General features: G+C 33.4%; 1 protein-coding gene across 6 annotated transcripts in view; it reads left to right on the forward strand.

Annotated features, from left to right (window-relative positions):
• Positions 1-17,296, forward strand: part of BRINP3 (BMP/retinoic acid inducible neural specific 3) — a 392,688-nt gene that overhangs the window by 255,849 nt on the left and 119,543 nt on the right. For all 6 annotated transcript variants that reach the window (XM_082704050.1, XM_082704048.1, XM_082704051.1 and 3 more), the window contains 2 exons: positions 7,374-7,479; positions 13,428-13,664. In XM_082704050.1, the coding sequence (XP_082560176.1) occupies positions 7,374-7,479; positions 13,428-13,664 (343 nt within the window). The remainder of the gene's footprint in view (positions 1-7,373; positions 7,480-13,427; positions 13,665-17,296) is intronic.

Genomic DNA, 17,296 nt, shown 5'->3' on the forward strand with positions numbered 1-17,296 from the left:
GATAATCTCCTAACTCTTAGTATATTTACTCCCTCAAATAATTTTCTACCCTTGAGAAATAGAGTTTTTTTTTTTATTGCTACTCATACACAAGTTTATGAAGAAAAAACTAATTGCTTTTTTTAAAGAAGTGTGAAATAAGAGTGTTCTTTGAATTATGGGTACTCAACAAAATAAAAATAAAATAAGGATGCTGAAGTTGGTTCCTATGGAAGATTGATTTATCATGTGTTTACCTTTTAGATTATAGAATAGTCATAACTGTGGCCTTGAAAGAAAACAAATAAATATAACCTTTTAAGATCATTAAAAAATGGATTGGATCGGATTTTTAAATAACTCTAGACATAACTTTGCAAGTGAATACATTGTACTGACCAATATTCTATTGTTTCATATGCATAATCAATGGTGATAAAAGATTATTCATAAACTAGTTCAATATACTCTAATATAACTTTGAAGCAAATGATTTTTTTTTAGAAAGAAAGAAATACAAAAATGTAAAGTACATGAAAATTTGACCTATGAATAAAAGATGGTCTTGAACAGCCGTTGCTGTTTCTGGTAAACAGAATGGGTAAATATGTGATAGCAGCAGAGAAAAGCAGTTTTCATTTCATTCCTTGAGTTTCCAACATAAACATTTATTTATTTTGTAATTAAAAATGACACATTAGGACAAACAAGAATACTGATATTCCATATTTTTTCTTATCGCATGATCAATAAATAATTCATAGATGACAAGTCATTGTAATGGAGAATAAACACATTCTTGTCTTTTTGTGTGGTTTAAGAGGTAAGAAAATAAGTCCAGTTAATTGATTTTAGATAAAGTTTCTAGGTATATTACAGGTTTTTAAAAAAATGTGCATTCATAGATTTGCAATAACAGATACATTATTCATAGGATCATGTATTTTATTGAATTGTTGATAAACAATAATCAGTTTAGTCAAAATGGTAAACTAATACTCTGTTTCATTTTGAAAAATGCCTAGACTAATATTAGGATCACAGAGTTATATAGGAGGGATGTGTATGCATAATTTTACAAACTATATATACATTTTCTTTTACTTTTTTCACTCAACATGGATAAAAATTTTCTCATATAATCATACTTGTTTTGAGAGACTGCTTGATTGTCTTCTGTACTATAGATGAGAAAACTCCTTATTTTTACTCTAGTTGCTGTTTTTCTTGTCATTTTTGTATAATTGAACTCCCCATTTTTTCCTTTATCAATATTTCTAGTTTAATCTTGTCATGGTTTATTCATACTATATTGTGCTCTAATTGCATACTGATGTGATCTTGTACAAAATATCTATGTAGTCCTGGGGGCCTGGGTGGCTCAGTTGGTTAAGTGTCTGCCTCTGGCTCAAGTCATGATGCCCAGGGTTCAGAGATCAAGCCCCACATCAGGTTCCCTGCTCAGAGGTGAGCCTTCCTCTCATTCTCCCTCTCCCTCTGCCGGCTCATGCAGGCATGCTTGCTCTCTTGTTCTTACACTCAAAAAGAAATTTAATTAATTAACTAATTAATTAATTTTAAAAACCTTTAAAAAGATTCTACCTAGTTTCATTCACAGGTAAGTTTGATTTAGGGTGGCTTAAAATTCAGTCTCCTCTTCTCTATCTACAAAGAAAAGTGTTCACATTCAGCACTGATAGCAGAAAAAGTATTATGATCTTACAACCTTGATTGAGAGGTAGGGTATGAATAATTCCAGTAAGTTTACACAAGCTGAGGTATTATTAGGCCTTTGCTTTTTAATAGTAAACATTTACACATACCTTGCATTTACCTTCAAATAATTACTGTGGGTCAGACCCATGGTAAGCACTTTTCATAGCTTATCTCATTTTCATTTCCCAACCACACTAGGTTGAAAGAAAATTTTAACCATTCCATCCAGCAGAACCTTGAAACTTAAGTAGGTTCCTCTTTAGTACATGGTGGAGCTAAGATAGTGACCTAACATGTTTAATTCAGTCTATTTTCTTCAAATTATGTAACATTACTATGATTTCCAATACAAGTATTTCAATTATATAATATCAGAGTGTGAAGACAATGGAGTCTTCAAAAATATTATTTTCATTTAGGTATGTGTTTCTAAATGTTTTACTGTTTGTTTGTTCTTCTTTTGTCCCACTTTCTTCACTGCCTTAATATTTTAAAAAAACTGTTTTAGCTTCAAATAGTTTTTCTTCAACTAGTTCTTGCTGAATTATTTTCATAGCTCCAGTGCATTGCTGTAGCATTATGTCATCCTTAGAATATGTAAGACTGTAGGGAAATTTGATAGAAAATCATCAAGATTGTTTATTTCCAAGTGAATTCCTTATACCATTTTATTTAAATCTAAATAAAATTGAACCTATCCTATTTGTTAATATAATTACTTGCCAGTATCTTTTTGAATTAAGAAGGCTATGTATTTTTCTTTTACACTCTGCAAAATTCTCCAAATGTGAAAATATTAGGCAGTAGTTTAATGAAACAATATAGAAATAATATGAGAAAAGTTGAAAGGATCTTTTGCATTCTTTCTGATTATTTTTTAAGATTTTATTTGTTTGAGAGAGAGACAGAAAGAGCAACAAAGAGAGCAAGAGAGAGCATGAGCCGGGAGGAGAGGGAAAAATAGGCTCCAAGGAGCTCTACTTGGGGCTCAATCTCAGGACTCCGGGATCATGACCTGAGCTGAAGGCAGACACTTAACTGACTGAGCAATCCAAAACCCTTCTTCTCCTAATTTTAACAATGTATTTGAGGGATGCCTGGGTGGCTCAGTGGGTTAAAGCCTCTGCCTTCAGCTCAGGTCATGATCCCAGGGTCCTGGGATTGAGCCCCACATCGGGCTCTCTGCTCAGCAGGGAGCCTGCTTGCCCCTCTCTCTCTCTCTGCCTGCCTCTCTGCCTACTTGTGATCTCTGTCTGTCAAATAAATCAATAAAATCTAAAAAAAAAAAAAAAGTATTTGAAACAATTCACATAACTCAATTATAGAAGGAATATATATATTATAATAGTTATATATAACTATTATAATAACTATATAACTAATATAGCTATATGTATATATATGTATATATATAAAATATATAACTGGTGTGTTTTATATATATATAAAACACATTTTATATATATAATTATTTTATATTTTATAAATATATATATTTTATATATATACATATATACACACCAGTTATATTTTGAAGACAGATTTGTTCTTAAAAGATATTGAAGTTTTGATTTTACTCTTTTTTAAAATTTTACTTTATTTTTTCAGTGTTCCAAGATTCATTGTTTATACACCACATCCAGGACTCCATGCAATACATGCCCTCCTTAATACCCACCACCAGGCTCACAAAGCTTCTGTTCAAAACCCTCAATTTGTTTCTCAGAGTTTCTCTCGTGGTTCATCTCCCTCTCCAATTTCCCCCAGTTCACTTTGCCTTTCTTTCTCCTGATGTCCTCCATGTTGCTCCTTATGCTCCACAAGTAAGTGAAACTGTATGATATTTGACTCTCTATGCTTGATTTATTTTACTCAGCATAATCTCCTCCAGTCCCATCCATGTTGATACTAAAGTTGGGTATTCATCTTTTCTGATGGAGACATAATACTCCTTTATATATATGAACCATATCTTCTTTATCCATTCATCTGTTGTTGAAGGACATCTTGGCTCTTTCCACAGTTTGGTGATTGTGGCCATTGCTGCTCTGAACATTAGGGTACATACAGACTTCTTTTCACCACATCTGTATCTTTGGTGTATATATCCACTAGTGCAATTACTGGGTCATAAGGTAGGCCTATTTTAATTTCTTACAGAATTTCCACACTGTTTTCCAAAGTGGCTGCACCAACTTGCCTTCCCATCAACAGTGTAAGGGTTGATGAAAGGGTTCCCCTTTCTCCACATCCTTTCTAACACTTGTGTTTCTTGTCTTGTTAATTTTGGCCATTTTGGTTAAGTCCTATCTTCCATGTTTGCAGACTCCACACCAGTCTCTCACTTCCCAGCCATTTAAGCACACACACTTTCCTCACGGTGCTCAAACCCAACCACAAACCACAACAACACCTCAGAAAGGGCATCATTTTGAGATCCTAAAGACAACATTCCTTTCCTTTCAACAATCTCCTTTCAATAGGGGAATAAAATAAAGAAATAAAAATGTTTTCTCATTTGATACATCAATTCTCAAAACACTGAATGCTGTCAGTGCTGGATAGTTGTTAGTCTTATTCATTTTTATGCTTATCTATTGACTGACTCTTCATTTTTTACATTATATATGAAGACGCCTATATCAAATGTTCATCTATCTGCTAATGAACAAAAGTTGAACCAGTCTGTGGCACAACTAGGTAATTCATTTTTGGTAGAGTCAACATGTCTATTGAAACGTTTGTACAATGAATTGGCTTTTATTATTTTCTTTTCATCTTTATTTTTCATTATTATTGAAAAAATACAAAATAAGTGTAGACTTATTTATTAGTGTTGACCCTAGTAAAGCATTATATATAGGGCATGCTAGATTTTTTATTATGTATTGTGAAAGGTGCCAGATTAAAGCAATTATAGATATATAGGTATAGTCAAGTTTCTAAATATGTAAGACCATCATTTAAATCTTCTGCATTGATTCTCAGCAACACAGCAACAGTGTAACTGAAGGTCTGTCCTGAGATGGACTACTAACATTTATCCTCTTTCAAAAGTTAAGTGTTAGAAGATTACCTTCCAATTTCCAAGATTTTATGTCAATAAGTGTGTATCTAAAGTCAATTTTATTTTAAAAATTTTCTTAAAATTATAAATACTGGAGTTTGTTTATATTATTGTGGTGTGTGTGTGTATGTGTGTGTGTTGGTGGACAGTAGTTAAACTACATTATAGGACAACATGAAGATTTGAATTACCTTAAACCCTAAGTCTTTCCTTCAATGACTTTAATCTTCTTTTTATCCTTTTGTTAATAATCATTTATATTTAAATATCATTTATACATACACATATACATGTGTATTATATACATATAATATATAAATGATATTTCAACATATATATATACATATATATGTATATATATATATCAACATAAGAAATGATTTCCCTGAACAAAATAAGGGATGGTCAGTATCACCATGAAAGAACAGTCGTGGGGAGTATACAACATAGGTGTAGTGTTAGAGAAAAAGTATTTCTTTGCTCATGATAAACTGCATTTCCAACTCTTGCTATGTCCTCATAGTCAATATTCATTATTCTGAAGATCTTGGTATTAACACACTATGACAGAGTTGTCATAATACAAATTATATATTCACTTACTGCATCTCAGCTGACATATCTATCTTTTTGTCTTTGATTATTACGTATAAGTTTTTGACATCCAAGTGAGTAATCCCATCTTTGATATAACTTCAAAGAAATAGACCTGCACGGTCATTCCTTCTACTGGATGTTTCTAATGGAGAATGTTATTCCTTTGGGAGTCAGAATGCTCAAAACCAAGTTCTCTTACGTGCTCTCCACAGTGGAGCCTAGTAGCAACATATCTTACTGTTATCACTTATGCTGGAAACCTCAATTGCCTTTCCCTCTCTCCATTGTGTATATTTTCAGTGTTTCATAATCTCACCAGATCTGTTTTTCATAGTCCATCTTCTGCAGATAAATCTTATTGCCACTGCTTCATTCAGGCCTTTATCATCTAGATAATGGCCTTAATGTCTTCCTTGTTATGATTTTCCCCTTAATCTCTCACCTCCTCTTTCTCTTAATCAATGCCCATGGGCTTATACAAGAACCTAATATGTGAGGTGAATACTATAGTGAACAAAATAGGCAGCATTTCCTGTGCTCGAGGGGCTTGCATTCCAATGAGAAGTGTCAGGTAATCGTGATAAATGAGTAAATTATACAGCCTGTTAGAAGCTGATAACTACTGTGGAAAAAGTAGAACAAGGTAAGGAGGAAATAATGGTTGAAAGAGGGAAGTGTGGGGAGGTGTATTTATTTAAAAATTTATTTAAAATAGGTTAGTCCAGGGAGTCCTAAGAGAGTCACATTTAAACAAAGACTTGAAAGGTGTGAGAAACAGTGAGCTTAAAAATATTTTGAGGAAGAGCATTCCAGATACAGGGAGAATACACAAGAAATTCTGTGTCAGAATGATAACAAACATGTTCAAGGAACAGCCAAGAGCCTGTGTGGTAAACAAAGTAAACAAGGAAAAGAGGAGGGGGCATGAGTTCAGGGAAGTAACAGGGATAACTTGAAAATGTGGCGTTATTTTAGTTCTAGAAGGGCTCTGACTTTTACATTCAGCAAGATGGAAGACCCTCGTGGAGTTGTGAATGCTGAAATTATCTGAATTATTTTTTGCAAACCATTCTGGTTGTTGAGTGGAGAGTATTTTTTAAAATATAAGGATCATTACAATATTCACCCACTTTTTAAAATGTGTTTTTTAAGTCATACTGAGAACAAACAAGTTTCCCATAACTGACCAAACTCCTCATCTTCTGATGCTATACATCCCAAGACACCCATTGGGAATATCAATCTGCAATATGTGATTCCATACTTAGGTGCTAAGCCTGAGCACAACAAACTACAGTTTCATAAAAATGGGAAAAAAATACAAGTGGGAGTCATTAAAGAGTACTTTCTGTGGATGTTTGAAAATGTGCTTCCTCCTGAGGAGAGATAAAATCAATTGTTCAAAGAGGAGAAATGAGAGATAAGGATGGAGGATGTTGTATGAGCCAAGGCATAGAATTAAGAATGTCCAGTTGGACAGCGATGTATGCCGGTTGGGGGAAAAATAGGACCGAAGCCAAGCAGGAGAGTCTGGATTTTGATGGTACCATATAAGACAGGAAAATTATAGATTTTTAAGTAGAATAAAATAATAGAATCCATTTTTAGACAGTAGCCTGACAGATAGGTCTGATTTATTGAGGAGAAATGAACAAACAAAAAAACAATTCTCGTATGAGTCAAAACTTGCTCTCGATCTAAAGGAACATGCCCTTGTCATATCTTGGGTAAAATCAATGACCTTAGGTGAGTGATGCTTTTGACCAAAGAGGGCTTCTGTTATTTTCCCAGAAGATTTATGCCTGGCCAAAGGGAAGAAAATGGAATTGAAGACAAAGGGAATTATTTCTCTTCTCTGGGTTTCAGTGTGTGTATTGTTGGTATGATTCAGATCCTAGGCCTTTCAGTGATGTTTACCATCAGACGTATAATATCAGTGGGTGACAGCTACACTGAGCAAAAAGAACATGGTAAACTCTGATTTATATAATAAAGTGGATGTTTTGTTTGTCAGGTAACAGAAACACGGACTGGTCCTCTTGGCTGCAGTAACTATGACAACCTAGATTCTGTCAGTTCTGTTCTGGTTCAGAGTCCTGAGAATAAGATTCAGTTGCAAGGTATGTGGCTAAAAGTTCATTAATTCTCTATCAGTCTGGATAACAATTATCCAGTTGTGATCTCTTTCTTCTTCTTCATCTTTTTGTTGTTGTTTTAAACAAGCTGTCTATGCAGTACTATACTGTTAAAAATCTCATAAAAGGCTAATTTCCTAATTTTTAAGGAATACTAACATTCTAGGAAATGTTAAGGAAATGTCAAAACTCACTTTACTTCTTCAAATAGGTAATTTATTTCAAAATGTATCCCGATAATATTTTTACTTCTATAGAATAATCATTGTCTCAGTATGGAGCAGTTTTTCATAGGTCTGTCTGGGTTTTGACTTTTTCCTTAGATTCTGGTAAAAGTAACTATACTTGCGCACACTGTAGCATGAACTGTTGACATTTTAAATATAATCTAATATGGTAGCAAGAACTGTGCTTATCTTCTGATAGAAAAATTTGAGAATATATTAACAAAGTATTTATATTTCCATTACAAAGATGGATTATGTGATAATAATGATAAGTTACCTTTTTTCTATTCCTATATTTTGTTAGAGAGTTTAATAGAGGATTTTTAAATAACTTGTAACAGATGTACAGATGTATATTGCCCACAAATAGGTTATTGGTGTGTGTACTTATTCATTACAAGTACAGAAGGTTATGAATACACATGTTTAAACATGTACTAGTTGAAGAAGTTCAGAGAAGTCTTTGATGACACCTTGTCTAAATTAAGGTGACTGATCAAAGGGATAACTTTGAGTTATTCTTCTCTAATCTACCTTTCTCTTGCTACCTTTTTTAATTGCACAAGTTAAAGCTACATTTACATTATTCAGTTTTACATAAGAAAGTTTAGAAGTTCTAGAAATTGTAGGCACCTGGGTGGTTCAGTGGGTTAAGCCTCTGCCTTCGGCTCAGGTCATATCTCAGGGTCCTGAGATCCAGCTCCGCATCAGGCTCTCTGCTCAGTTGGAAGCCTGCTCCTCACTCCCCGCCTGCCTCTCTGCCTTCTTGTGATGTCTGTCTGTCAAATAAATAAATAAATAAATAAAATCTTTTTAATTTATTTGACAGACAGAGATCACAAGAAGGCAAAGAGGCAGGCAGAGAGAGAGGGGGAAGCATGCTCTCTGCTGAGCAGAGAACCTGATGCGGGGCTAGATCCCAGGACCCTGAGACCATGACCTGAGCTGAAGGCACAGGCAACCCACTGAGCCCCCCAGGTGCCCCATAAAATCTTAAAAAAAAAAAAAAAGAAAAAAAATAGTTCAGAAATTCTGACATTTTACCTCAACTTTTCAATTTGGAAAAATGTAACAGCTTTGTGTTATTTAAACTTATGGTAAATAATAAATGAATCTCAACTAGTTTGAATTGTATACTAATTACAAAGGAAATGCTTAAAAATTTAAAGTTTAAACGCCATCTAATTTCTGCTTATCAATCTTAGATTTAGAGTTATTGAAATATTTTTCTAATTTAAACAAATGCGGTCTACCAATATTACTTGTAATTCTCTATTGTTTACTCCTTTTTAAATGTATGGATCAACTTGTCCTCAGAATATGAAGTTTCATCAAAAAGGATAAAGACTATTTATATCAAAAAGACATTTATTTAATTGATTTATTAAAATTTATTAACATGAATTTTTAAAATTTTTACTATTTGTGAAGCACTGTGCTTAGTTTTCAGAATATTATAGTATAAAAACAAAACTCAATCTCTTCTATATGTTGAAAAAAATTAACACAGAAATAAGTGAAGCAACACTCTTCATTTGAATAATTATTGTGTCTATTTTTTTTTCAATTTATGTGAGTAATGCAGTTATCTGCACATCTATTTTTTTTCTATTTTCTTGGCTTATAATTTCAATTGTCTATTACAAATTTTATAGTATCCTTTTGGTACAAAGACCTTTCCAAAATAATCTCAGGAAATCAATATCATACTCCTCAACTTCCCATGTGTTCTCTCTTAAACTTCATCTATATTTATAGTCTAAGTATTTATGTTGATTCACATTTTCAACCCTACTGTTAATAGCAGTCCTTCTCCACTTAGAAAAAAAAAATGCAAAGCGTTAGATTCTGGATCAATATTACTACGATACATGAAGGGTATAAAGGATTTTAGGTCACTATATGTGGCAGTTGGAAACACTGGAGTCCTAAAGTAGAATTTTATCAGAGCAAAGAAAGCATCAATAAGAATTATTAAATGTAAAAGCATTAAGCAACAAATTCAGAACAAAACTCCTTGATTTAACTGTATTCGAATTAACATTCAGAAAGATGCACATAATATGTTAATTCTGACTTTAAAAAAAAATGAACTGAAATGTTTTTCTGGCAGTGAGTAGGCTTGATTTCCCTGTTTGTTTGACTTTGAGATCTATTTTGCCAACTAGATTACAGACAGTTCAAAATTGAAAAAGTCATATTTATATTCCAAACTATTGATGACGATATATGTAATATATATGAAAAACTGTTAATCTTGAGAAAGTATTAGAAAACATGTGTTGGGATTAATCATGTTCCAATGTTTCCAATGCCTTATGAATTTAGCTTATCAAACAAGATAGTTCTGAGTGAAAGGGTAAAGGAGTAATGAAAAGTCATTTATTGAGTCTTGGTAATAACTTCTTGGTAAAATTCCCAGAAACTGAGATGTGAATGATTCATGTGATTGAGTAACAAATACTTTTCCAGATCAGTTTGTTCCTAATGTTTTATTTCAACAAAATTGACAGAGGACTGGTTTATTATCAAATAGAAGATATAATGTCATTGTTAATGATAGGTCACTATTTTTGCTTATAATAAAAATAGAATGATATTGTTCCATAAAACTATTTTGTTTCCTATTTTGTTTCTCTACTGATATATTGGAACAGATTTTCTTATTTCTTCTTTTTTTGATATCCTTAATAGTTAATTATAAACTAGTTTCACAGGCCACAAGGAAGTAAAAGGACTATGTACAGCCTTACAGGAAACAGTCAGGGAGCTGAGGAGAGCCAAGAGGAGTCTAGGGCCCTGGTGGGAGCATTCCTGGGGGAGGGGACCCTGAAAGGGAAACCAGACAATCCTGTCAGTAACTAAAAACAAGGGCATAACAAACAAACAAGTCTGTGGTTATGTGGCCCTGTGGAATCTGGCCCATGCTTTTGTGGAGCTGCTTCCATAACTCTGTGGCCAAAGGTCAAAGAAGGCCTGCATCCCCCTGGGGCAGGGGCCACATCCTGAAGGGAGAATGTGTATTGGAGTTCCTTATCCAGTGGCAGTCCTCATTGGGGGATCCACCGGAGGCCTCATGTCAGGTGCTGGGCCTATCATGCCTGGAGTTGGCGACTCCTCAGCCCATAGATGGTGGAGGATCCCATCAGCCCATAGATGGCAGAGGATCTCCCCAGTCAGTTGACTCTTGGGTTGGGGTCCCTGAAATCCCAGCTGTGGCAACAATGGCAGTGGCTGCAGCCATACCTCTTCCTTGCAGGGCTATCACCAGTTGCGATAGCCCACCACTCCCTGGGACTGGCCCATAGAATTCTGCAGGGGCCTGGGGCATTGGAAGACCAGCGGAGATTCCTCTGCCAGCAGCTCTGCCAATCCTTGGGCTCCTGGCAGCTAGTAAGTGGCACTCAGGCAATGCCAAATTATCTTTGGGATTATCTCATTTTCTTTGGGAGGAAGTTCCTCTATTGTCATTGAGACCAGGTCCTATTCCTGTAGCAACACCAGACCCCTGCCTCCATTTTCTTTTCTTTCTGCTTCTTTGAGTTCTTTGGTTTGAACTCATTATAGTCACAGCGTTTCAAATTTATATGCTTGTTGAAAACCGTGAAGGTGCAAAGCAGCATTGAAAAGCACGGGTCAGCCAGTCATTTTCTCTTTATTTTTTGTCTTGCTAGAATATATTTGTGTGATGCAAATTACAATTTTCTTGATGTCCCATCAATTGTATAAATTTCTTATATATTTATTCCCAAAATATTGATTTTTTCCTTCTTACCTCTTATTCTGGGGTTCTATTAAATATATTTTTAGATCTTTCAGTCATAACCTATATATATTTTATACTGTTTTCTGTATTTTATTTTCTTTTGCTCTCCTTTACTATTCTGTAGTCAATATTTTTTTCTGACATATTCCAGTTTGCTTATTATTTCTTCAGCTCGTTCTAACTTGCTATTAAATCCATTGATTATTTCTTAACTCCAATTTATACATTTTTATTTGTGGCATTTTCATTATATCATCATTTATAATTTCCAGTGCCCTTCTTCATATGCTTCTTTTCACGAACATCTTAGGCTCAAAACTCAGCTTCCTTAAGCATAGTCTCAGCACCAAGCAGAACTTCTGCTAGTTACAGTCCTATTGGTATTTTTACTCTATTTTTCCTGTACATTAAAAAAAAAAAAAAAAAAAAAAAAAAAACCCTTGGAAAGCCTCCAGTTACTCTGACTTATCTACCAAGACAATGGAAGTTATCTCTTTAAGTATCAGTATTGTCTATTTTACTGGTCTGGTTAAAAAATTCCAAGGTTTTGAGTGGTCTATCTCTTCTCCCCCGGAAAAAGCCTTTGTTATTTTTGGTGTGGTTTAGAGAATGCCAGTTTTCTTCTTTTGGAGATAATTAGGTATATAGATAGATATAGAAATAAACATAATGGTAAATATCTAGTTTTGTAATAAATAACAATCAGGTGTTGGCCAAATTTTTCCTTCTATGTTTAATTTTTTAACTGACCATTTTAAATATTCAGCTTTTTAATTAAATTTTCCTATGTATAAAGAAATACTGGAATTGAAACTATATATTCTTGAAATATAACAAATGTGAAACCAGTAGGTAATACTAAATATTAATTATATTGCCTTATCTTTATTTTTGACTTTTTTTTTAAGAGAAATAAACTTTAATAAAATTCTATCAGTAAGGCTATCTTAATACATGGCAAGGACATGACCTGTGAAACAAAAGAAATCTGTCCTTCCCTGTAGTTGGTCTTAGTGATCACTCCTGAACGATACAGTCATATAAGTTATGTGTTATTAATGACATGAGGTAAACATTACCATCAGCATTCTGTAACTCCTTTGCCAATGCCACAACTTATGGCATTATGATATCTATGTAAATGTGGGCTGATAGTCTGAAAGTAAAATGAAAATACTGAAAACTATTTGAAATCAAGTAGTGGGAAATAAATGCGTGTCTCTTTTTAAAGGTTTAGGAATGTAGGCTCTACCTACCTTATGTGAAAATCACCAAATATTCTAAATAATTCCGTGAAAGAGCCAATCAGAAAGAGAAAGACAAATACCATAAGTGGAATTTAAAAAATAAAACAAATGAACAAAGGAAAAAAAAGAGAAAGAGAGAGAAAAGCCAAGAAATAGACTGTTAATTATAGAGAACAAAAGGATGGTTATTGGGGGGCGGGTTAAATAGGTGATAAGGATTAAAGACTTCACTTGTCTTGATGAGTACTGGGTGCTGTATGGATTTGTTGATTCACTGTATTATACACCTGAAACTAATATAACACTGTGTGCTAACTGAAAAACTTAAAAAAAAAAATGAAAGAAGAGAGAGAGGGAGAGAGAAGGAAGAAAGGAAGGATGGATGAACAATTAAATGAATTTTTAAAAATCAGATAATCTGAGGGTTTAAACATCTCTATAAATTCTGGGATTCTTGAAAGTACATGGAGTCATTATATGTTGAAAAGAATTACAAATATTTGCAATTGTGTAGGCTTAGATAATTTTCTTTTTTTTTCTTTTTTTTTGCCTTAGATAATTTTCAAATGATAGTTTTAAATCTATGACATATATTAAATTGTTGGCCTTTCTTTGAATATTTTAAATGTGTTGTGCTTTTTTTCTTCATTTTTTAAAAAAGTGTGTGTTTTTGTTTTGTTTTTTTTCTTTAAGGGCTACAAGTCCTCCTTCCAGACTATCTTCAAGAGCGTTTTGTACAAGCAGCGTTAAGCTACATTGCTTGCAATTCTGAGGGAGAGTTTATCTGCAAGGAAAATGATTGCTGGTGTCATTGTGGTCCCAAATTTCCAGAATGCAACTGCCCCTCCATGGACATTCAAGCCATGGAAGAGAATCTTCTTCGAATAACTGAGACCTGGAAAGTCTACAACAGTGACTTTGAGGAATCAGGTAAGAGAAGTTTTAATGTAACATTTATACTTTGTCAAAATAATACTATATTGAAATGAATACTTTGTCTCTTTGGAAGAAAGTATGATTACATAATTGGAAAGCCTTTCATTTATTTTTTTATTATTCTTTCAAATAGACATCTATATCACTTCTATTACCAGAGATTCAGTATTTTTACTGAAGGCATATGTGGTACTTTGTGTATTACTAAGTACTATTTGTTACTAGAACCTCACCTGCTCTTGAGCTGAGTCATTTAGCAATGAAAGCCTTTGCCTTTTTCAATATAAGAGTTTATCATTTGATTTCTCTTGATATCTCTTTTCTAGTGGTCCCTGAGTTTCACTTGTGAAGAAAAATGCAGAGAGCATTTGTTCTATACCTTTTTACATTAACATGAATCTCATGAATGTGCAAGATCACTTAACTACTGATTTTTTTAATCAAATTTAAATCAATTTTGATTTATGTTCATAGGTTTTGGTTTTTGTTATTTCTGAATTTCTTTGAGTGCATGTATGTGTTCTCAATGTTTTTTCTTACTGATTGCATAATCTATAATAGCTTTCATTTCATAAAACATTGAATTTTAATAAAAGATTAAGGATATCTCAATGTAAATTTTGAAATATTAATAAAAGTATACATAATACATGATTAAGGAATAATCGAAATCATTAGAGTGTGGTGAGTATAATTATATAGTATTTACTCAAAAGTGTTGGATTGACTTTCAAATGGGCAAAAGAGGTTTTTAACCACCAAGATGTCAGACTTATATGCTTGAGATTATAATTCTTTTGGTGATTAATTTAACAAAACATACTTAAAAAGTGATAAACAAAATTCAAAATCCATTCCTGAGAAAGGCCCCTAACAATTTAGACATGAAAGGGACATATTTCAACATAATAAAGACTATATATGACAAGTCTGCAGCTAACACCAGGTAAGAAGCAATGCAATTGATTGTTACAAAGCATCATCTTTTTGTTGAGAAGAACCAGCAAATTATAAAATAGAAAGGTAGGTAAATAAATATAGGAAGGATTAATGAATTTACGATTTCTTAACATATATATTCATCAGAATAGTGCATAATAAATAATGCTTTTCAGTTTTAGTAATGTTTCTATTTATATAAACAGGAAAAACTATCTAGAATCAAAGATCCTTATCTCCTTGAAATTGTTAGAACACCTAGAGAAATTCTTTTTCTAATTTTTGTATATATATATTTTTTAAAAAAATTTTAAAGCCTTTATTTAAATTCCTCTTAGTTAATATACAGTGTAATATTAGTTTCAGGTGCACAATATAGTCATTCAGCTCTTCCATACAATACCCATGCTCATCACAAAAAGGCCCTCCTGAATCCCCTTCACCTATTTATTCCCCCTACCCACTTCCACTCTGGCAACCATCAGTTTGATTTTTTATAGTTAAGAGTCTGTTTCTTGGTTTGCCTCTCTTTCTTCCTTTTCCTCTTTTGTTTCTTAAATTCCACATGTGATTGCAATCTTATGGTATTGTCTTTCTATGACTGACATATTTTGGTTGACATATCCTTGTCATTCTAAATGACAAGATATCATTCTTTTTTATTACTGACTCACACACACACACACACACACACACACACCACATCTTCTTCATCCATTCATCAATTGATGGACACCGGTTGTTTCTATATCTTGGCTATTGTAGATAATGCTGCTAAAAATATCAGGGTGCATGTATCCCTTTAAATTAGTATTTTTCTATTCTTCAGATAAACAACTAGTAGTTCAATTGCTGGATCATAGGGTAGTTCTATTTTCAACTCTTTGAGGAAACACCATACTCTTTTTCAGACTGGCTACACCAGTTTGCATTCCCATCAACAGTACAGTACAAAAAGCATCCAAATCAGCAAGGGAGAAGTAAAACTTTCACTATTTGCAGATGACATACTACTCTTCTTAGAAAATCTAGAAGACTTCACCAAAAAACTTCTAGAACTGATAAACAACTTCAGTAAAGTCACAGGGTACAAAATCAATCTACAGAAATCAGTTACATATTCTATACACCAATAATGAAGAAGGAGAAAGAGAAATTAAGGAACAAATCCCGTTTACAATTACACCAAAAACAATAATATGTCCAGGAATAAACCTAATGAATTTCTAATTTCAAATTTCTCTTTCTAGTATTCCCAATAAAATACCCATATATCATGTATGAGACATCTATCGTGTTCTAGTCACGTAAACTATCTGATGTTTAAAAATAGTTATGGAATAAAACACTTTTAGATAAGTTACAATATATGGTAGTCTCCCTAGTGTTAAATTTCTAAAAAACAAACAAACTGGGGCACATGGGTGGCTCAGTCAATTCATCATCTGACACTTTATTTCAGCTCAGGCCTTCTCTCAGTTTCCTGAACTAGAGCCCAGTATCAAGCTCTGCACTCAGTGGGGAGTCTGCTTGAAGATTGTCTCCCTCTGTCCCTCCCCCTCTCTCTAATAAATAGATAAATCTTTTTTTTTAAAAATAAGAAATAAACATAAAAAAGAAAAAAGAAACAAATAAATAACTCATATTACAGTGTATGATAGATAGGTTAGGCCAAGATATCCTCTCATATTACAGTGTATGATAGATAGGTTAGGCCAAGATATCCTCTAAGCCTCTCTGTATTTGTGGAATTAACAGGAGGAATGCAAAAGGGGAATTTTCCTTTTGCTTTGAAAAGTGTATTAAAATAAAAATCACCAAATGAGCATTTGGATTTGTTTCCAGGTAGAATGATATACTGAAGTAGGGCAGCACTTCCACTGATAGTAACTAGAAAAGTGAATAATTTTTTAAATTATATTTTCAAAGACAGAATAGATCACCAAAGCAACAAAACTAAATGGAATGAGATTCCTGACAGGAGGTATAAGCTAGGTATTCACATTTTTTTCTTTCCCTCCTTTTTTTTTCCCCCTCCCTCTCTTCTTCTCTCCTCTTCTTTCTTTCTTGCTTGCACCTTCCTTCCTTCTTTCTTATTCATTAATATGTTTAATTCTGTAAACATCTGACAATTCTTGATTTAGAGTAGAAGCTGAGGACTGTGTATTGCCCCCCACAAAAAGCAACTGATAAAAGAAAGAAAAACCAGCAAAACGTTTAGTGGTTGTGGAGATCAGACTGACAAAACTCTAGATTTGGTGGGCCTAAATAAGTTTAGGTTTAAGACAAAGTTTATACTGAATTTAGATACTTCTGGGTGCTATGGAACTATACAAAGGTCTCTGTAGAATGAAGTTTATCACAGACTTTCAAGAGCTTAAGACAAAACCTCTCTAGAGGGAGAAGCTTGAAAATAAAGCTGGAGAGGCTGGAAAACCCTACAGAAAATGATGAATTGACAGTTTCTGCAACTGCTTTTCCCTGGGGTACATTGTCAGTTCAAGGCAGAGTTAGAAGCTGAGAGCCTAGGATTAGCTCCTGGAAAATGCTGCTCCTCCAGACCAAAGAAACCAGAAGAAAATATTGCCGTTACAGTAGATCAAAGTGAGAATATTGGAGAATGACTTGAAGGCTTTTAAATATGTGACAAGTCCCCTCTTGAAAGACATTTGCCTTATTTTGAACAC

The sequence above is a fragment of the Mustela nivalis genome (genome assembly GCF_964662115.1).
Source record: "Mustela nivalis genome assembly, chromosome: 16".
In the NCBI taxonomy this organism is placed as follows: Eukaryota; Metazoa; Chordata; class Mammalia; order Carnivora; family Mustelidae; genus Mustela; species Mustela nivalis.